At 43.7% G+C, this 23,502-nt stretch overlaps 1 protein-coding gene across 1 annotated transcript; it reads right to left on the bottom strand.

The window, feature by feature from the left end:
* Positions 1-294: 294 nt before the first annotated feature.
* On the bottom strand, positions 295-11,908 carry LOC144686239 (secreted phosphoprotein 24-like). The gene is made up of 9 exons (XM_078551331.1): positions 11,755-11,908; positions 11,507-11,610; positions 11,191-11,319; positions 10,331-10,462; positions 10,173-10,217; positions 8,013-8,057; positions 2,604-2,648; positions 661-705; positions 295-535 (listed from the first exon to the last, which is right to left on the bottom strand). The coding sequence occupies exons 1-9, from the start codon at positions 11,804-11,806 to the stop codon at positions 503-505; spliced, it is 630 nt and encodes a 209-aa protein (XP_078407457.1). The 5' UTR covers positions 11,807-11,908; the 3' UTR covers positions 295-502.
* Between the last annotated feature and the right edge of the window lie 11,594 nt (positions 11,909-23,502).

Raw genomic sequence — 23,502 nt, 5'->3', positions numbered from 1 at the left:
AATTGTGGGCGGGCACGGCTCTGATACCCGTGTGCCCGCTGACCTCACGATTGCGAGTGTGCTGGATGACATCAGGCCACCCGCCTGGCACCATCTGGCGCTATTGCAGGTCGATTCGGGTTGGTCACAAGCCCGCCCACCCACACGATGTAAACTCCTGCCCTGTTATTGATGATTTACAGGCTGGTTCGACAGCTGTGTCTGTCTGAACACCCATCCCATCAGTGACATGAGAAACAACATTCGGAGAACATCAGGGAATAATCTCTTTACACTTTTAATGTGATCCACAGAATACAAGACAACAACACACACCAAAGGACAGAACATTTACAAACTACAGAATCTCCCAGTTACAGTAAAATGTACAGTCAGGAACCCCAGGTCTCCCCCCGCCCTGATATATGATCAAGTAAAGTACAATTGATAACATCTTCTTGAATCAGAATGAGGTTTTCTTGTGTTCACACCAAGCTCGGTCTTTCAGAAGTTTCATTCATGGTTAGTGTCGGGCTCTTGAATCATCATAGTCTTCCTGGAATGAACAGAATCAATAGACGGTCATTTTCAGATGGACTGAGTTCAATCTGAGGTCAATTTTTAATTGTTGTTGTTGGTCAAGAGGCAACTCTCGGACACACAATCCCAGTTTATACTCACGTATGAAGACACATCAAGCGATCTTTCTGCTGCTTTGCTTTTCACCTGTAGCAAAATATTCAGATTTATTGTTTGTCACAGGGAATCAATGAGAATTTATAATGAATATTGAGCATTGAAATTATCTTTAAGCAATTGATAATTAAAAGCATAAATGAGGAAATGTGAATCCTTTAAATGTCTCAGCTCCAGACATACATTTAATTAAATGAGAACATGGAGCTGACCCAGATTCTGGGGTTGATGCAGCTGAATCCGGGTTTTAACAGTTTATTGTAGTTGATAAACATCTGACACCAAATCTCAGATTATACTCACATTCCGATACTCCTCAAGTGAAGATTCTATTGACTTGCTTCCCACCTGGAATAAAATATTAACATTTCTACATTCAGAACAGGGGATTAATGAGACATTTTATAATTAATTTTTAAAAACCTTACAGCCCAAAGATATAAACATTAAATAATAGATGAGGGATTATGAACTTGGGACATTTCTGAGTTGGGGTTCAGTGACTCAGTGTTGGAGTGGGGAAATCCTCACCAAACATCTCCTGTTCTTCACCACAGTGATAATCACTGCAGCCCTGGGACAGTGGGGCTGTGGGCTGGATGGAGAAACTCATGGAGACTGAGATTCTTTATTAATCGGTCTGTGTTGAGTTGAGTGTGTGAGAGAAACCAGTATTTATTATCTATATGATGAGGAAAATGTTAATGATACTGCACTCATGACCCATCTCTTGTATCTCTCCTGTAACCATGGTTGTTGTTAGGAAAGAGAGTTCTCTCTATGTCTTGAATATTCCAAAATTCAGAATGTAATATACATCCACATGACTTCAATCCAGCAATCCGCTAACAATACTTGAAGATTCCAACAGCAATTGAGCATCAGAATCTCCTGTTCCAATGTCTCTAGTTGGACATTTAATTAAATAAATTCCTTAGATTCTGGTGTAATGCAGCTGAATCAGGGTATTAACAGTTTATTGAAGTTGATAAATATCAGACACCAAGTCTCAGATTTTACTCACATTCCAAGACTCCTCAAGTGAAGATTCTATTGATTTGCTTCCCACCTGGAATAAAATATTAACATTTCTACGTTCAGAACAGGGGATTAATGAGACATTTTATAAATAATTTAATAAACCTTACATTAAATAATAGATGAGGAATTATGAACTTGGGATATTTCTGAGTTGGCATTCAGTGACTCAGTGTTGGAGTGGGGAAATCCTCACCAAACATCTCCTGTTATCCACCACAGTGATTATCACTGTAGCCCTGGGACAGTGGGGCTGTGGGCTGGATGGAGAAATTCATGGAGACTGAGATTCTCCATTAATCAGTCTCTGTTGAGTTGAGTGTGTGAGAGAAACCAGTAATTATTATCTATAAGAAAAACAGAATTACCTGGAAAAACTCAGCAGGTCTGGCAGCATCGGTGGAGAATAAAAAGGTCGACGTTTCGGGTCCCCAAGACCCGACTCTTTTCTTCTCCACCGATGCTGCCAGACCTGCTGAGTTTTTCCATGTAATTCTGTTTATCATTTGGATTTCCAGCATCCGCAGTAGCTTTTTGTTATTATTATCTATAAGATGAGGAGAATTTAAATGAAGTTGCACTCATGACCCATCTCTTGTATCTCTCCTGTTATCATGGTTGTTGTTAGGAGAGAGAGTTCTCTCTGATTCTATAATATTCCAAAAATCAGAAAGTAATAAACATCCACATGACTTCAATCCAACAATCCGCTAACTATGCTTGAAGAGTCCAACAGCAGTTGAGAATCAGAATATTCTCTTCTAATGTCTCAAGGAGGAGATTTAATTAAATAAATTCCTCAGATTCTGGGGTTGATGCAGCTGAATCCGTGTTTTAACAGTTTATTGTAGTTGATAAACATCTGACACCAAATCTCAGATTATACTCACATTCCGATACTCCTCAAGTGAAGATTCTATTGACTTGCTTCCCGCCTGGAATAAAATATTAACATTTCTACGTTCAGAACAGGGGATTAATGAGACATTTTATGAATAATTTAAAAAAACCTTACAGTCCATAAATTTAAACATTAAATAATGGATGAGGGATTATGAATTTGGGATATTTCTGAGTTGGGATTCAATGACTCAGTGTTGGATTCGGGAAATCCTCAGCAAACATCTCCTGTTCTCCACCACAGTGATAATCACTGCAGCCCTGGGACTTTGAGGCTGTGGGCTGGATGTAGAAACTCATGGAGACTGAGATTCTCCATTAATCGGTCTCTGTTGAGTTGAGTGTGTGAGAGAAACCAGTAATTATTATCTATAAGATGAGGAGAATGTTAATGATACTGCATTCATGACCCATCTCTTGTATCTCTCCTGTTATCATGGTTGTTGTTAGGAGAGAGAGTTCTCTCTATGTCTATAATATTCCAAAATTCAGAAAGTAATAAATATCCACTTGACGTGAATCCTCCAAGCCGCTAAGTATACTTGAAGAATCCAACAGCAATTGAGCATCAGAATCTCCTCTTCCAATGTTTCAAGGTGGACATTTAATTAAATAAATTCCTTAGATTCTCGGGTTGATGCAGCTGAATCCGGGTTTCAACAGTTTATTGTAGTTGATAAATATCTGACACCAAATCTCAGATTATACTCACATTCCGATAATCCTTTAGTGAAGGTTCTATTGACTTGCTTCCCGCCTGGAATAAAATATTAACATTTCTACGTTCAGAACAGGGGACTAATGAGACGTTTTATGAATAAGTTAATAAACCTTACATTAAATAAGAGATGAGTATTTATGAACTTGGGATATTTCTGAGTTGTGATTCAGTAACTCAGTGTTGGAGTGGGGAAATCCTCACCAAACATCTCCTGTTCTCCACCACAGTGATAATCACTGCAGCCCTGGGACAGTGGGGCTGTGGGCTGGATGGAGAAACTCATGGAGACTGAGATTATCCATTAACCGGTCTCTGTTGAGTTGAGTGTGTGAGAGAAACCAGTAATTATTATCTATAAGAAGAACAGAATTACTTGGAAAAACTCAGCAGGTCTGGCAGCATCGGTGGAGAAGAAAAGGGTCGACGTTTCTGGTCCACATGACACGACTCTTTTCTTCTCCACCGATGCTGCCAGACCTGCTGAGTTTTTCCAGGTAATTCTGTTTTTCTTTTGGATTTCCAGCATCCGCAGTAGCTTTTTGTTATTATTATCTATAAGATGAGGAGAATGTTAGTGATGCTGCACTCATGACCCATCTCTTGTATCTCTCCTGTTAGCATGGTTGTTGTTAGGAAAGAGAGTTCTCTCTGATTCTATAATATTCCAAAATTCAGAACGTAATAAACAACCACATGACTTCAATCCAACAATCCGCTAACTATACTTGAAGAATCCAATATCAATTGAGCATCAGAATCTCCTCTTCCAATGTCTCAAGGTGGAGATTTAATTAAATAAATTCATCAGATTCTGGGGTTGATGCAGCTGAATCCGGGTTTTAACAGTTTATTGTAGTTGATAAACATCTGACGCCTAATCTCACATTATACTCACATTCCGATACTCCTCAAGTGATGATTCTATTGACGTGCTTCCCACCTGGAATAAAATATTAACATTTCTACATTCAGAACAGGGGATTAATGAGACATTTTATAAATAATTTAAAAAAACCATACAGTCCAAAAATTTAAACATTAAATAATGGATGAGGGATTATGAACTTGGGATATTTCTGAGTTGGGATTCAGTGACTCAGTGTTGGAGTGGGGAAATCCTCACCAAACATCTCCTGTTCCCCACCACAGTGATAATCACTGCAGCACTGGGACAGTGGGGCTGTGGGCTGGATGGAGAAACTCATGGAGACTGAGATTCTCCATTAATGGGTCTCTGTTGAGTTGAGTGTGTGAGAGAAACCAATAATTATTATCTATAAGATGAGGAGAATGTTAATGATGCTGCACACATGACCCATCTCCTCTATCTCTCCTGTTATCATGGTTATTGTTAGGAGAGAGAGTTCTCTCTGATTCTATAATATTCCAAAATTCAGAAAGTAATAAACATCCACCAGACTTCAATCCAACAATCCGCTAACTATACTTGAAGAATCCAACAGCAATTGAGCATCAGAATCTCCTCTTCCAGTGTTTCAAGGTGGAGATTTAATTAAATAAATTCCTCAGATTCTGAGTGGATGCAGCTGAATCCGGGTTTTAACAGTTTATTGTAGTTGCTAAACATCTGACACCAAATCTCAGATTATACTCACATTCCGATACTCCTCAAGTGATGATTCTATTGACTTGCTTCCCACCTGGAATAAAATATTAACATTTCTACATTCAGAACAGGGGATTAATGAGACATTTTATCAATAATTTAAAAAACCTTACAGTCCAACGATATAAACATTAAATAATAGATGACGGATTATGAACTTGGGATATTTCTGAGTTGTGATTCAGTGATTAAGTGTTGGATTTGGGAAATCCTCAGCAAACATTTCCTGTTCTCCACCACAGTGATAATCACTGCAGCCTTGGGACATTGAGGCTGTGGGCTGGATGTAGAAACTCATGGAGACTGAGATTTTCCATTAATTGTTCTCTGTTGAGTTGAGTGTGTGAGAGAAACCAGTAATTATTATCTATAAGATGAGGAGAATGTTAATGGTGCTGCACTCATGACCCATCTCTTGTATCTCTCCTGTTATCATGGTTGTTGTTAGGAGAGAGAGTTCTCTCTGATTCTATAATATTCCAAAATTCAGAAAGTAATAAACTTCCACATGACTTCAATCCAACATGCCGCTAACTATACTTGAAGAATCCAACAGCAATTGAGCATCAGAATCTCCTCTTCCAATGTCTCAAGGTGCAGATTTAATTAAATAAATTCCTCAGATTCTGGGGTTGATGCTGAATCCGGGTTTAAACAGTTTATTTTAGTTGCTACACATCTGACACCAAATCTCAGATTATACTCACATTCCGAGACTCCTCAAGTGATGATTCTATTGACTTGCTTCCCACCTGGAATAAAATATTAACATTTCCAGATTCAGAACAGGGGATGAATGAGACATTTTATCAGTAATTTAAAAAACCTTACAGTCCAACGATATAAACATTAACTAATAGATGACGGATTATGAATTTGGGATATTTCTGAGATGGGATTCAGTGACTCAGTGTTGGAGTGGGGAAATCCTCACCAAACATCTTCTGTTCTCCACCACAGTGATAATCACTGCAGCCCTGGGACAGTGGGGCTGTGGGCTGAATGGAGAAACTCATGGAGTCTGAGATTCTCCATTAAGCGGTCTTTGTTGAGTTGAGTGTGTGAGAGAAACCAGTAATTATTATCTATAAGATGTGGAGAATGTTAATGATACTGCATTGATGACCCATCTCCTGTATCTCTCCTGTTATCATGGTTGTTGTTAGGAGAGAGAGTTCTCTCTAGATCTAGAATATTCCAAAATTCAGAAAGTAATAAACATCCACATGACTTCAAAACAACAATCCGCTAACTATACTTGAAGATTCCAACAGCAATTGAGCATCAGAATCTCCTCTTCCAATGTCTCAAGGTGGACATTTAATTAAATAAATTCCTTAGATTCTGGGGTTGACGCAGCTGAATCCGGGTTTCAACAGTTTATTGTTGTTGATTAATATCTGACATCAAATCTCAGATTATACTCACATTCCGATAATCCTCCAGTGAAGATTCTATTGACTTGCTTCCCGCCTGGAATAAAATATTAACATTTCTTCGTTCAGAACAGGGGACTAATGAGACGTTTTATAAATAATTTAATAAACCTTACATTAAATAAGAGATGAGGGATTATGAACTTGGGATATTTCTGAGTTGGGATTCAGTGACTCAGTGTTGGAGTGGGGAAATCCTCACCAAACATCTCCTGTTCCCCACCACAGTGATAATCACTGCAGCACTGGGACAGTGGGGCTGTGGGCTGGATGGAGAAACTCATGGAGACTGAGATTCTCCATTAATGGGTCTCTGTTGAGTAGACTGTGTGAGAGAAACCAGTAATTATTTTCTATAAGTAAAACAGAATTACCTGGAAAAACTCAGCAGGTCTGGAAGCATCGGTGGAGAAGAAAAGAGTCGACGTTTCGTGTTCCCATGACCCGACTCGTTTCTTCTCCACCGATGCTGCCAGACCTGCTGAGTTTTTCCAGGTAATTCTGTTTTTCTTTTGGATTTCCAGCATCTGCAGTATCTTTTTGTTAATATTATCTATAAGATGAGGAGAATGTTAATGATGCTGCACTCGTGACCCATCTCTTGTATCTCTCCTGTTATCATGGTTGTTGTTAGAAGAGAGAGTTCTCTCTGATTCTATAATATTCCATAAATCAGAAAGTAATAAACATCCACATGACTTCAATCCAACAATCCGCTAACTATACTTGAAGAATCCAACAGCAATTGAGCATCAGAATCTCCTCTCCCAATGTCTCAATGTGGAGATTTAATTAAATAAATTCATCAGATTCTGGGGTTGATGCAACTGAATCCGGCTTTTAACAGTTTATTGTAGTTGATAAACATCAGACACCAAATCTCAGATTATACTCACATTCCGATACTCCTCAAGTGATGATTCTATTGACTTGCTTCCCACCTGGAATAAAATATTAACATTTCTACGTTCAGAACAGGGGATTAATGAGACATTTTATAAATAATTTTTAAAAACCTTACTGCCCAAAAATTTAAACATTAAATAATGGATGAGGGATTATGAACTCGGAATATTTCTGAGTTGGGATTCAGTGACTCAGTGTTGGATTGGGGAAATCCTCACCAAACATCTCCTGTTCTCCACCACAGTGATAATCACTGCAGCCCTGGGACAGTGCGGCTGTGGGCTGGATGGAGAAACTCATGGAGACTGAGATTCTCTATTAATCGGTCTCTGTTGAGTTGAGTGTGTGAGAGAAACCAGTAATTATTATCGATAAGATGAGGAGAATGTTAAAGATGCTGCACTCATGACCCATCTCTTGTATCTCTCCTGTTAGCATGGTTGTTGTTAGGAGAGAGAGTTCTCTCTGATTCTATAATATTCCAAAATTCAGAACCTAATAAACATCCACATGACTTCAATCCAACATGCCGCTAACTATACTTGAAGAATCCAACAGCAATTGAGCATCAGAATCTCCTCTTCCAATGTCTCAAGGTGGAGATTTAATTAAATAAATTCCTCAGATTCTGGGGTTGATGCTGAATCCGGGTTTAAACAGTTTATTTTAGTTGCTAAACATCTGACACCAAATCTCAGATTATACTCACATTCCGAGACTCCTCAAGTGATGATTCTATTGACTTGCTTCCCACCTGGAATAAAATATTAACATTTCCAGATTCAGAACAGGGGATGAATGAGACATTTTATCAGTAATTTAAAAAACCTTACAGTTCAAAGAAATAAACATTAAATAATAGATGACGGATTATGAATTTGGGATATTTCTGAGTTGGGATTCGGTGACTCAGTGTTGGAGTGGGGAAATCCTCACCAAACATCTTCTGTTCTCCACCACAGTGATAATCACTGCAACCCTGGAACAGTGGGGCTGTGGGCTGAATGGAGAAACTCATGGAGTCTGAGATTCTACATTAAGCGGTCTTTGTTGAGTTGAGTGTGTGAGAGAAACCAGTAATTATTATCTATAAGATGTGGAGAATGTTAATGATGCTGCACTCATGACCCATCTCTTCTATCTCTCCTGTTATCATGGTTGTTGTTAGGAGAGAGAGTTCTCTCTATGTCTATAATATTCCAAAATTCTGAAAGTAATAATTATCCACATGACTTCAATCCTCCAAGCCGCTAACTATACTTGAAGAATCCAACAGCAATTGAGCATCAGAATCTCCTCTTCCAATGTCTCAAGTGGACATTTAATTAAATAAATTCCTTAGATTCTCGGGGTGATGCAGCTGAATCCGGGTTTCAACAGTTTATTGTAGTTGATAAATATCTGACACCAAATCTCAGATTATACTCACATTCCAATAATCCTCCAGTGAAGATTCTATTGACTTGCTTCCCGCCTGGAATAAAATATTAACATTTCTACGTTCAGAACAGGGGACTAATGAGACGTTTTATAAATAATTTAATACACCTTACACTAAATAAGAGATGAGGAATTATGAACTTGGGATATTTCTGAGTTGTGATTCAGTAACTCAGTGTTGGAGTGGGGAAATCCTCACCAAACATCTCCTGTTCTCCACGACAGTGATAATCACTGTAGCCCTGGGACAGTGGGGCTGTGGGCTGGATGGATAAACTCATGGAGTCTGAGATTTTCCATTAACCGGTCTCTGTTGAGTTGAGTGTGTGAGAGAAACCAGTAATTATTATCTATAAGAAGAACAGAATTACCTGGAAAAACTCAGCAGGTCTGGAAGCATTGGTGTAGAAGAAAAGAGTAGATGTTTCGGGTCCCCATGGCCTGAATCTTTTCTTCTCCACCGATGCTGCCAGACCTGCTGAGTTTTTCCAGGTAATTCGGTTTTTCTTTTGGATTTCCAGCATCCGCAGTAGCTTTTTGTTAATATTATCTATAAGATGAGGAGAATGTTAGTGATGCTGCACTCATGACCCATCTCTTGTATCTCTCCTGTTATCATGGTTGTTGTTAGGAGAGAGACTTCTCTCTGATTCTATAATATTCCAAAAATCAGAAAGTAATAAACATCCACATGACTTCAATCCAACAATCCGCTAACTATACTTGAAGAATCCAACAGCAATTGAGCATCAGAATCTCCTCTTCCAATGTCTCAATATGGAGATTTAATTAAATAAATTCATCAGATTCTGGGGTTGATGCAGCTGAATCCGGGTTTTAACAGTTTATTGTAGTTGATAAACATCTGACACCAAATCTCAGATTATACTCACATTCCGATACTCCTCAAGTGATGATTCTATTGACCTGCTTCCCACCTGGAATAAAATATTAACATTTCTACATTCAGAACAGGGAATTAATGAGACATTTTATAAATAATTTAATAAACCTTACGTTAAATAATAGATGAGCGATTATGAACTTGGGATATTTCTGAGTTGGGATTCAGTGACTCAGCGTTGGAGTAGGGAAATCCTCACCAAACATCTCCTGTTCTCTACCACAGTGATAATCACTGCAGCCCTGGGTCAGCGGGGCTGCGGGCTCGATGGAGAAACTCATGGAGACTGAGATTCTCCATCCATTGGGATTTATTGTGCTGAATCTACCGTTCCCCTCATTCCCTAAGGAAGTGCCATTAATTCATCCTCAGCCTCAGGATCCCCCTCCCCCAGTTTCACAGATAAAAATAAATTTCCTTCTCTCACTCCACCCTGACACAGTTACATCCTGGGTTTTAAATGTTCTTGTTGATATTTTTGATCAACATGATAATAATCTGTCAGAAATCCCAGTTTATACTCACATCTGGAGATTCCTCGATTGACCTCTCTTTCGATTTGGTTTCGACCTGGAATAAAATATGAATATTTCTATGGTTAGCACAGTGACCAATGAGACATCTTATAAATAATCTGAATGTTAGAAATCCCATTGTGTGGATGTGGGGAATTGTGATGTTACCTCAATCCTGTTTTTACTCGACTCTGATGAGTCACTGTTGCTGTCGACTGTCTTCAAACCTCGACAATGAACATCAACGTCTAAAACCTCATCAGCAAAATATTCCACCCGGCTTCGGCACCAACCTTTCTCCTGTCAAAATAAAGCACAATTCTTTTCAAATATCGAATAGCTACATCAGAAATAGGAGCTGATGTGGGTCATTCAGACCCCTCCAACCTGCTCCAACATTCAATACGATCATGGCTGATCATCTACCTCAATTCACTTCTCACCCTATCCCGTATCCCTTAACTCCCTCAGCGCCCAATAATCTACCGACCTCTGTCTTGAATATACACAGCTCTCTGGGGTAGAGAATTCCAAAGATTCACCACACTTTGAGTGACGACGTTTCTCCTTAACTGTGTACTATAGAAGACCCCTTATCCTGAGACTGTGGTCCTGTGTTCTAGATTCTCCTACTAGGGAAACATTTTTCAGCATTTACCCTGTCAAATACGTCCCTTTTAGAATTCAAGCTATCAATTCGATCGCCTCTCATTCTCCTGGGAATATAGGTCTCGTCTACTCCATCTCTCTCCCTCGGACAACATTCTCATTCCCAGTCTTGTGATCCTTCCTTACAAACTCTGTTGGGCAAGTACATCCTTCCTGAGGTTAGGTGACCAAAACTGCACACGGTATTCCAGGAGTGTCCTCACAGTGCCCTGTTTAATTGTATTAAGTTTCTTTACTCTTATAATCTAATCCCTTTTTAACAACTTTATCACTAGCAGCTCAGCACTGACACAGGGAATTTCTATGGTATAACTCCTTACACATGGGGGTTTGATGTGACAGTATAACTCAGGACTCACCGCAGTCTTTTTGGAACGGAAGCGACAGCTGGGATCATCAAATTCCAGTCCGGAATTCTTGGAGCAGACAGTTTCTTTCACAGAGAATGTTAAATCCACCTTGTAGGACAATTTTCCTGTGTGATTAATCTAATGAGAGGAAAACAGGTCATTAGTGACTGACTGTATCTAGTGTTCTTACTCAGGGCTGATTCCCCCATCAGTGTGAGTGGAATGGAATATTCTGCTCCTGTTTAATAATCCCTGTCTAACTGCACTCAGGAATATTCTGGTAGACTTTAGACAGTGAAACACACTGAGACCAGGACACACTTACATCCTTCACTCTTCTCCTGGTTATCCCACACAGATTGGTGGTCTCGGTGATTCTGTTCAGTTTTATAACTGACGCTCTCAGAGCATCCTTCGGCCTCGGTATTCCTGGAGAGAGAAAAGGAAAGTTGTACAAAACTCTGCCGCATCCTTCAGTGAATTCTTTTTCCACAGGGGTAAGATCTCAGTGAGTGAATCTCACTGCCAATAAGTGGCTGCTTTATGAGGTGTCCCTCTCCCTCCAGTACCTACCTGAGCAGTGGAGGATCTGTACTGCAGCTATGGTGAGGAGGAAGGATTTCATTCTGCTTCTTGTGGGAGTAGCCGGCTGCTTTCTCAGAGTGAAGGAGCTGCTTCTCTCTCTTGCTCTGCCTTATCCTCGCAGAGATCAGTCTTTATATCCTGCAGCTCCACCACATTCAAACACTGACTCATATTTGCTGTGTTTGGTGATCCTGGGCAGGGGAAGCTGCTGCCAAGTGGGCTGTAATATGGGCAAAGCTTCCTCCAAATGTCATCATCGTGTTTAGATTTGGTGAGATCAGAGATTATTTCTCAGAATATGAAATGATGGACTGATAGAGGAGAGGAAATGATCAGCTGTAATTTGAACAGAGTCACTCTCTGTTCCCTGGGGTTACTCACTGAGAGGAACATCCGGCATCATATCTGAACCATCACTAAGACCACCAGCTTTTTCCATTTCCGTATCTTTTCCCGACTTCACATCTGCCTCAGATCATCTGCTGCTGAAACCCTCATTCGGGCTTTTATTCAGCCTCCACTTGTCTATTCCAACGCACTTCTGGCTGATCTCCCACCTTCTCCCCACAATCCAGATTGAGATCACCCGGAATCCTGCTGCATGTACCCTAACTCACACCCAGTTCACACCCGCTGACTTACGTTGGCCCCCATTTCAGCAATGCCTCGATTTTCCAACCCTGGCCTCACCCCTCCCTGTGCTCCTCTAATTTTGGCCCCTTGAGCATCCCCGATATTCTTCACTCCCCCATTGGCGGCCGTGTCTTCAGATATCTGGGCCCTAAGCTCAGGAATTCCCTTCTCAAACCTCTCCTCCTCCTTACCCCTCTCTCCCACTCTCTCTCCCTCTCCTCCTTTAGGATTCTCCTGACAACCAATTTCTTTGGCCAAGGTTTTGGTCAGGTGGGCCTCAGATTTCTATTTGTGCCTTGGTATTAAATTTTATTTGATAATATTGGTCTGCAGCAGCTCGAGGGTTTTATTCAGTTGTTGTCACTGTGTAAATATGAGCTGTTGTATTATTCCATTGCAGTCGGTTGTCAATCCCCTTGCATTGCCCTGGAGAGCTGGAGGTGTGTTGGCCCCAGACATTTACACCTCTGTGTGTGGAGCCGGTCATCAGCGTAACCTCCAGCCCATTGTAACAAGAAGATAAAAAAACACAGAGCCCTCCTGCAATGCTGAAGGAGGCCATTCCACCCGTCATGTGTATGCTAGCTCTTTGCTAGAACGGAACTAACTCCATTATGTTGCTGTATTTCCATATCTCCGCATCTTTTCAGATGAAAATGCTTTTTCCACTCTTTCCTTTAAATGTGAGATTCTCACCGATTACCCAGGTCATGTAGAAAAACATGGCTTATTTTCATAACTCTACAGAAAGAATTGTCTCCCAATCTCTCTTTCCATTCTCTCAGTGACCCTTTTACCTCAATAGTCCCTTGTTAGTGACTCTCTAATCGGAAGAAATATTCTCTCTCTATTCACCCTATCAAAACTCTTCATCATTTTACCAAGTTCCTGTTAAATAACCTCCCCTGTTCCGGTGTAAATGGCTGCAGCCTCTCAAATCTCCTCACTGTGGCTTCTCACCCCTACATCATCCTCATCACTCCCTCCATCCCACTCTTTATAGTTTCACCATCCACCCTATGGCTGCTCTCTAACCATTGACTTGTACAAGCTGAGCTCCAAATGAGGATGCGCCTTTAGCCAGTAACTAGGGACAGAGCTTAGACCAAAGTGTCACTGAGGTTTCCACAAGTACCTGGATACTGTATCTCCAGTGATCCCTTTGTCTTCCTCAGATAGACAATGTGGAGACTGACTTGTCTCTGAGAGGGATACACATCAGAACCGACAGCAATGGAGCGAATTCATTCAGCGTCTTTATCATCGATGAGCTGATCTATCGATTTCAGTAACAGTGGCTGTAAACACTAGGGCTGTGGTAAACTAGACGATACAGAGAACAGTCAAGAATTTCCAGTCATGAGTGTTTAACATTAACTTTAACTCATTCATTTTAAAAGGGTTAAACCTGGTGTTAAAATGGCAGTGTTTGGTAAATGTAAATTGTAATAAAGACACACAGTGACGATCGATTATGGTTGAGTATTTCTGCATCTTGTCGGTCATTGAGGTGACGAGCAGTGTTTTGTGTGGGTGTCAGTTTTCTCTGGTTTCTGGGGGCTGTGTGTTTATTCCTTCCATGGTGGTTTTAGTGGCCAACTCTCCTCTAAATCTGACCCACTGATTCTCATCTACCCGGCCCTTATGGTCTTTGGGAAACATTCCTCAATTCCCAGTCACATGCAGGATAATTCCAGCCCAGTTTGCTGATTGCTCAATCGGAAATGTACAGACAAAAGTTTCAAAAGGATTCTAAGCAGAATTACCTCCGAACTGAAACATTCACACTGTGCCTGGCTAACACCACACTGTAAATCCCTAAAATACTCCCTGGGGAAGCCAAATTCGATTCTTTCATCTGTTCTATTAGAATCACCTCTCACTAACCGATCAGTGTGTGGTATTTTCATATTCATTCATAGGATATGGCCATTGCTGGGTAAAAATGTTATTATTGTTCATCTTTAATAACCCCCTGATAAGCACCAACATCCATCCTCAATATCACCTCAATGTTAATGGTCAGAGGCTTGAATCCAAGGAGGGTCAGTTTAGCCCAGTGGCTACAATGGCGGTGAGTTGGGTCCTCATTTTGTGTGACTTGAGTTCAGACACTGCCCTCCTGATCAAAGCTCGATCACTTTACAAGGTGTCACTAAGCAAATGGGGAGAAACAACCTGACCGACAACTTGTGAATGTGGAGCTGAGCCACAGGCTATGCAACATCTCCTGCAATGCCTATCGCTAGAGGAACCCTGCACTGTTGCAGATTTTGCCGAATTCAACAACAAGGTGCAAAAATGTGTCCAGTTCTGGCTGGGCCGTGTATAGACTGTCCGTGGACATGATAAGAAGACTTTACAAGTTCAGCACCAGACAGTGACCGTGGATCAGCCATTTCACTGTCGACCAGCGACAGGGGACAAACACACACGGATTTAAAACATACACACACAACATGGGATCAGCAGATCGGGAATCCTGGCTGTTCCCAATCCCAGCACAGCCCAGGAATGAAGACACCAATTCTCACTCTTCACATGTCTTTGGAGCTGAGATCAGTTGACTGAGCAGAGACCAATCATTGAATCTGGTCACTCTGGGCCTGTGTCCCTCAGCACCACATCAGACAGAGTCTGTCCCCACTCGGCCATCGATCCAGATTAAATTCAACCCTCAGTGATGTTTACACCAACATGATTTGTTACCCATTTGCTATTCCACAGCATTGTAGATACCCCCAGTGAGGAGCGTATCCCATTGTGTTTACTGTGGGTAACACTGGCATTGATCTGATTCACCCTGTCTCGTGTGGGTTCCCTCTCTCTTTGAGGTGTCAGAGACCCAGAGACACACGGGCATGAACACACCCAAAACCGAATCACAACCCCTCCATGTGTGTTGTTCATCTTCTCTTGTGATCTGACAGAGTCTGTTTCCTAATTCCCTCTTATATTCCAGGATTACAATGGTCCGGGTACAGATTAAAGTTTCTGGACAAGCTCAGGAACAATGATATCCAAGCTGTGATTGGTTAGCCGAGTATTGTAAATACCGAGCATGCCTTCAGTCTGATTCAAATCCTTGGGATGATTTATTCGGGAATGTTGCGTCAGTACAAGTTGTTGTTGTTGTTGTTGTTTGGAGGAGACCTACATCCCTGATAACAGAGGCCTCTCATCTGCAAGTGTAGCTTCTCCATCCAGAGAGTTGTTTTGGACAGGGGCCTTATTGACACTTGTGGAGAAGTCTGTGGTCATGCCTTCCTTCCTGCTCAGTCACTGGGGGCTGTGCGTAGGCCTCAGGCTCTGTGGGGGAGGGGAAAGGACAAGACTGAAGGACATCAAAAGGCCGGGGGGATGGTCAATACTAGTTTAGGGGAATAAACAGTGAGCTCGTTCCTGCTGGAAAATATTTATTACACCCCCATCACCAACACAGAACATCATGTGAGTGTAAATAATGTGAAGGAGAAGAGGATTGTGAGGGGGAGAAGGGGCAGTTTGGGAGTTTTACCCCCTCTGAGACTTTATAATATGAAATGTGTCCTCCAACTGCTGCAGGTCCCTCATTGTAATGGAGCAGGACTGTGGGAGTGAGGGGACATGAATGGAATTGGAAAGCTCCTGTGCTGAACATTCACAACATCTTCACGGTGACAGTGCCTGAGTTTTGTGAGGGCGAAAGGTGTTGGTGCTGAGACACAAGCCCATCGCCAGGGGGAGATTGGAATGGAATCCATTCTCACCATTGAATCATTCCCACACTCTTCATGCTCTGTTCTTGCTGATATCACTGGTTTGGATCAGACTGTGTGTGTTTGGTAACTGGATCGTGTAACTATTCACCATTTATTGTAAGGGAATTTTGAAAAGAATCATGATCTATTCATAATAAATCCCATTTTCATGTAACTGTGTCCACACAAATTCACACAATGTGATCAGTTTATGTCAAACCCATTGCCTTTTGGATATAAGAAGTTAAATCAGGATTGGTAACCTGTTCTCTCTCTCTCTCTAGGGTCTGTTAGATTGAGGTTCCTGTGCCTGTTTTATTTTGAAATCCTGAAGATTGTCAGGAATGTTTCATTTAAAATACACAGAGAGGAAAACAGGAAGAGTTTGGATGGGAAATGTCTGTTTCGGCTTGTGGGGGTTTATTTGAGCTGTGAGATTGGAACAGGGGTTCTGAGAGTGACTCTGGGAGCAGCTTTTGCTGTGTCACTGATCTTACCAGGGACAGGATTCCAATATCTAAAGCTGGGATTTTCCTGATCCGGCTGTTCCTTGTTTCCCCACATGGAGGCAGCTCTGAGTCAGTGTCTTCATCAGTGAGGATTGTAGGAGCGACTGTGTATGAGTGTGTGAGTGTGTGTGTTTGTGTGTGTGTGTTTGTGTGAGGATGTGTTTGTGTGTCTGTGTGTGTGTTTGTGTGTCTGTGTGCGTTTGTGCGTCTGTGTGTGTGTCTGTGTCTGTGTGTGTCTGTGCGTGTGTTTGTGTGTCTGTGTGTATGTGTGTGTGTTTGTGTGTATGTGTGTGTGTCTGTGCGTCTGTGTGTGTGTTTGTGTGTCTGTGTGTGTTTGTGCGTCTGTGTGTGCGTCTGTGTGTGTCTGTGCGTGTGTCTGTGTGTATGTGTGTGTGTTTGTATGTCTGTGTGTGTGTCTGTGTGTCTGTGTGTGTGTGTGTGTGTTTGTGTGTCTGTGTGTCTGTGTGTGTGTCTGTGTGTGTTTATGTGTCTGTGTGTGTCTGTGTTTGTGTGTCTGCGTTTGTGTGTCTGAGTGTGTCTGTGTGTGTTTGTGTGTCTGTGTGTGTATGTGTGTGTTTGTGTGTCTGTGTGTGTGTGTGTGTTTGTGTGTCTGAGTGTGTCTGTGTGTGTTTGTGTGTCTGTGTGTGTGTGTGTGTGTTTGTGTGTCTCTGTGTGTGTGTGTTTGTGTGTCTTTGTGTGTGTGTGTGTGTGTGTGTTTGTGTGTCTATGAGTGTGTCTGTGTGTGTTTGTGTGTCTGTGTGTGTGTTTGTGTGTCTGTGTGTGTTTGTGTGTCTGTGTGTGTGTGTGTATGTGTGTGAGTGTGTGTTTGTGTGTGTGTGTGTGTGTGTTTGTGTGTGTATGTGTGTGTGTGTGCTGTCACGCTGGATGGTGTGAAGCTTCTTGAGTGTTGTGGGAGCTGCACTCATCCAGGCAAGTGGGGAGTATTCCATCACACTCCTGACTTGTTCCTTGTAGATGGTGGGCAGGCTTTGGGGAGTCAGGAGGTGAGTTACTCTCCGCAGGATTCCCAGCCTCTGACCTGCTCTTAGAGCCACAGTATTGATATGGTGAGTCCATGGTCATTGTTCAGTTCCTGGTCAATGGTAACCCCAGGATGTTGATAGTGGGGGATTCAGTAATGGTAATGTTATTGAATGTCAGGAGGATTTGGTTAGATTCTCTGATTGGAGATTGTGGTTATCTGAGATGCAATACACCTTTAAGAGAAAGTGAGCAGATTGACCACCTGATTGTATTAACCAATTGCAGAGATCCATGAGGATCTGCGTGCCATGGTCTCTGTTATGGAGGAGTCCATGCGGAGTATCAGCACTGCATTGACCCTCATGGCCGTGCACACTGACTCCTCCATTGAGAGAGTGGTGACTCTCATGGAGAGGCAGCTCCAGGGACAGAATGAGGGGTTCCTGGGGTTGTGCTCGGACCTGCTTCCCTCACACAGGCACTGAGGTCAGTGACAGTGTGGGAGACGGATGGGGCACCCAGTAACCCAGCTCGGTGCCTGTTCATCAATGGAGAGCGGGGAGGTCCAGAGAGACCTCATGTTGGCGCATGAGCTGCTTGGGGTCTCTGGGGGCTCCTCTCAGGGCGCTCCAGTTGATGGCAGCAGCTCCTCTGCCCCTCTGCCAGTGACTGTGGCATCTGATGAGGCTGCGATGACTGGGAGATGCCAACCATGGCACTGGCCGCTCCCTCCCAGGCGGGGCCAGCACAGGCTCCAGAGGCAAGAGGATGCCCACCAATGTCATCGAGGCCAACAGGACAGCAGAGTCAGCAGCCTGTCTCCAATGGCAGTGCCAGCGAGGGGGAGAGGGCACCAAGATGTAGCGCCCACAAACGTAAGTTAAAGGCACCTTGAGCAGAAGAGGGACAGGTGACAGGTGATCTCCGGTTGTGCCGTGTCTGTTAATATATTTACTGGTGTGACCATTAACAGCAGATATTGTTCTGTCCATTTGCTGTCAGTGACAACATGATATCAATGTAGCTTTTGTGTTAATGGCCTGTGTCTGCTTCAGTTGTTTTCTAGGTGCAGGGACACGTCGGTCTGTAATGCTGGACGGGAGTGGCTGGAAACTTTATTCCACAGGCACTGAGTGGATTTCGGGTTCAAAGGAAAGGGACATTTGGCCATCCAGGATGGAGGTGACAGCCCTGGCATGAGGTGGGAGCAGATCTTTGCCAGTCTGGCTGAAGGAGAGTTGGATTAAGGGATCTTTGATGTTTTTGGGTATCAGGTTTGCTTTGCCCAGTGAATGCCAGCTGTACCCTTGATATGAACACATTAGTTGGTGCTGGAAACAATATAGACAGAGAGACTGGTTAACTGAACAAACGCTGGGGGTTTATTGGAACTAAGAACAGAGCATTAAAACCATGTGAGCTTCTTCAATCACCTCCAGCTCCAGTACCCCGCGCTGTGTAGTGATTGGTCAATACAGTCACATGGTCAACTGACAACATTCTCTTAAAGGTACATAGCGCTCGACTTTACCACAGCGTCCCTGGTGTCCCTGCCTCCCTGGAGGTTACCGAGGTCTGTCTCCATCCCCTCAGCATTCTCCTCACCGCGCTCCCCTCCTGACTCACTACTGGATCCATCCTCTGTGGCCTGTGGCGCTGCCTCAAGACCCTCTTCCCCCAGTGGGTCTCCCCCTTGTCAGTGCCAGATTGTGGAGAGTGCAGCCTGCAACCACTATCAGCGACACCCACTCTGGGGGTATTGGAGTGCACCCACTGAACGGTCCAGGCATCAGAAGCGCATCTTGAGAAGACCGATGGTTCTCTCCACCACAGCCCTTGTGGTGCCCTGGCTCCTATTGTACCGCTGCTCAGCTTCTGTTCTTGGATAGTGGAGAGGCGTCATGAGCCACCTTCTGAGGGGATAGCCCTTGTCACCCAGCAGCCATCCATCCAGCCGGGCTGGAGCACTGAAGAGCCCCGGCACCTGGGAGTGTCTGAGGATGTAGGCGTTGTGGGAGCTGCCTGGGTACCTTGCACAGACTTGTAGAATCAGCATCCTGTAATCACACACTATCTGCACGTTCATGGAGTGGAAGCCCTTCCTGTTGATGAAGGCACCGGGCTCACTCGCTGGCGCCTTGATGGGCACATGTGTACAGTCTATAGCACCCTGGACACGGGGGAAGCCAGCAATGGACACGAAGCCTCTGGCTCGCTGTGTCTGACTGGCCTCGTCCGTACGGTAAAGAATAAAGGTCAGTACCCACCTGAACAGAGCTTCTGTCACCAGTTTGACACAACTGTGGACAGCTGATCTGGACACTCCACACAGATCCCCCACTGAGCCCTGGAAAGAGCTGGAGGTATAGAAGGTCACTGTGACCTTCAGAGCCACTGGCATGGGGTGTCCAACCACACAGTTGGAGCTGATCTCAGGCCCGATCCTCTGATGGATGGAGGTCACTGTCTCCCTTGAGAGTCGGAGCCACCTTCAGCATTGCACCTCGGACATATTGAGGTAGCTGCATCGCCACCTGTAAACCCTGGCAGCAGGATAGTGGCGTCTTCTGTGGCCCCTTCCGCCTTGGACTACCTGCTGGCCCTGCGCCCCTTGTGCCTGCGCCTCTCCTCCCACAGATCCCTCCCCTGGAAGCTGCATTGGGACACCCGGCCTCCTCTCCCTCCTGCCCCTCTCTTCCTCCTCAGAGGAGGTACCCCCAGCGGAGAAAACAATCCCCATCACCAGGGTAAGGGAAGGCTGCCTGATACCTGGAAGGGTCCACACGATCTGAATCCTCTGGGGGCCTTGGTGACAGCAACGAACCACTGAATCACAGAATCACACAGTGCAGAAGAGGCCCTTCGGCCCATCGAGTCTGCACCGACACGTGAGAAACACCTGACCTACCTACCTAATCCCATTTACCCGCACTTGGCCCATAGCCTTGAATGTTATGACGTGCCAAGTGCTCATCCAGGTACTTTTTAAAGGATGTGAGGCAACCCGCCTCCACCACCCTCCCAGGCAGCGCATTCCAGACCCTCACCACCCTCTGGGTAAAAAAGTTTTTCCTCACATCCCCCCTAAACCTGCTGCCTCTCACCTTGAACTTGTGACTCCTTGTCAAAAAATAAAAAAATCCTGGAAAAACTCAGCAGGTCTGGCAGCATCGGCGGAGAAGAGTACAGTTGACGTTTCGAGTAATCATGACCCTTCAACTGACCCTTCAACTAAGGGGAACAGCTGCTCCCTATCCACCCTGTCCATGCCCCTCATAATCTTGTACACCTCGATCTGGTTGCCCCTCAGTCTTCTCTGCTCCAACAAAAACAACCCGAGTCTATCCAACCTCTCTTCATAACTTAATGTCTCACCCCAGGCAACATCCTGGTGAATCTCTTCTGCACCCCCTCCAGTGCAATCACATCCTTCCTATAATGTGGTGACTAGAACTGCACACAGTACTCCAGCTGTGGCCTCACCAAGGTTCTATACAACTCCAACATGATCTCCCTACTTTTGTAATCTATGCTTCGATTAATAAAGGCAAATGTCCCATATGCCTTTTTCACCAACCCACTAACATGCCCCTCTGCCTTCAGAGATCTATGGACACACACGCCAAGGTCCCTTTGTTCCTCAGAACTTCCTAGTGTCATGCCATTCATGGAGTGCTTCCTTGTCAAATTACTCCTTCCAAAGTGTATCACCTCACACTTTTCAGGGTTAAATTCCATCTGCCACTTATCTGCCAATTTGGCCATCCCGTCTATATCTTCCTGTAGCCCAAGACACTCAACCTCACTGTTAACCACCCGGCCAATCTTTGTGTCATCCACAAACTTAATAATCCTACCCCCTACATAGTCGTCTATGTCGTTTATATAAATGACGAATAATAGGGGACCCAGCACAGTTCCCTGTGGTACGCCACTGGACACTGTCTTCCAGCCACTAAAGTATCCTTCTGTCATCACCCTCTGTCTCCTAAGCCAAGTTTGAATCCACCTTATCAAATTACCCGGTATCCCATGTACATTTGCCTTCTTTATAAGTCTCCCATGTGGGACCTTGTCAAAGGCTTTGCTGAAATCCATATGAACTACATCAACTACACTACCCTCATCTACACACCTGGTCACCTCCTCAAAAAATTCAATCAAATTTGTTAGGCATGACATCCCTCTGACAAAGCCATGCTGACTATCCCTGATCAAACCTTGCCTCTCCAAGTGGAGATAGATTCTCTCCTTCAGAATTTTCTCCAATAGTTCCCCTACCTCTGACGTGAGACTCACTGGCCTGTAGTTCCCTGGCTTATCTCCACAACCCTTCTTAAATAGCAGAACCCCATTCGCTGTTCTCCAGTCCTCTGGCACCTCCCCCGTGGCCAGAGAGGAATTAAAAATTTGGTTCATAGCCCCTGCGATCTCCTCCCTTGCCTCCCTCAGCAATCTGGGACACAAATCATCCAGACCTGGAGATTTGTCCACTTTTAAGCCTGCCAACACCTCCAATACCTTGTCACTCCCTATATCAATTTGCTCAAGAACCTCGCAGACTCTCTCCCAGAGTTCAATACCTTCATCCTCATTCTCTTGGGTGTAGACGGATGTGAAGTATTCATTCAACACTCTAGCGATGTCCTCTGGCTCCACCCATAGATTGCCCCCTTGGTACCTTATGGGCCCTACTCTTTCCCTGGTTATACTCTTCCCATTGATATACTTATAGAATATCTTGGGATTTTCCCTACTTTTACCAGCCAGAGCTTTCTCATATCCCCTCTTTGCTCTCCTAATTGCTTTCTTATGCTCCACCCTGCACTTTCTGTACTCCACTAATGCCTCCGCTGATTTGCTTCTCTTGTACCTGCTAAAAGCCTCTTTTTCCTTCTCATCGTAACCTGTATATCTCTGGTCATCCATGGTTCTCTGGGCTTGTTACTCCTTCCTATCACCCTAGAGGGAACATGTTGAACCTGTACCCTCCACATTTCCTTTTTGAACACCCTCCACTGTTCCTCTGTAGATTTCCCCACAAGTAGCTGTTCCCAGTCTACCTTGGCCAGATCCTGCCTTATTTTACTAAAATCCACTCTCCTCCAGTCCAAAACATTTTTTTGCAACTTGTCTATTTCTTTGTCCATAACAAACTTAAACTGTACCATGTTGTGGTTGCAATCGGTAAAATGCTCGTCCACCACCACCTGAGCCACCTGTCTGGCTTCATTCCCCAGAATTAGGTCGAGCAATGCGCCATCCCTTGTTGGACCCTCTACATATTGACCTAAAAGGTTCTCCTGTGCACATTTCAAGAAATTCACTACATCCAAACCCTGAACACTATGTCTATCCCAATTAATGTTGGGAAAGTTGAAATCACCTGATATAATTACCCTATTGTTATTGATTTTACACACCTCCACAAATTGTGCACATATTTGCTCCTCACTTCCTGCTGACTATCTGAGGGTCTATCCTCACCCTTAACTCATCCGTTTTACCTGTAATACTCCATTAAAGTAGAGGCCATCCAGCCTTGCCTTACTCCCTAGAAACTTAATGCAGCTGTACTCCCTCTGACTTGATTGTTTTACTGTATTATGATGTGTCCCTACTCTGCTAACATTCTGTGTCCCCTCCCCCTGCTGAATTAGTTTAAACTCCTCCCAACAGCACTAGCAAACCCGCCCGCAAGGATGTTAGTCCCGCTCTGGTTCAGATGTAGACCGTCCCACTTGTACAGGTCCCACCTTCCCCAGAAACGGTCCCAGTGATCCAGGAATCTAAAACCCTCCCTCATGCACCAACTCTTAAACCACGTATTCATCTGCGCTATTCTCCTATTTCTGAACTCACTAGCACGT

The sequence above is a fragment of the Cetorhinus maximus genome, chromosome 11 (assembly GCF_964194155.1).
Source record: "Cetorhinus maximus chromosome 11, sCetMax3.hap1.1, whole genome shotgun sequence".
Lineage (NCBI taxonomy): Eukaryota > Metazoa > Chordata > Chondrichthyes > Lamniformes > Cetorhinidae > Cetorhinus > Cetorhinus maximus.
This window is presented reverse-complemented; position numbering and strand designations above follow the sequence as displayed.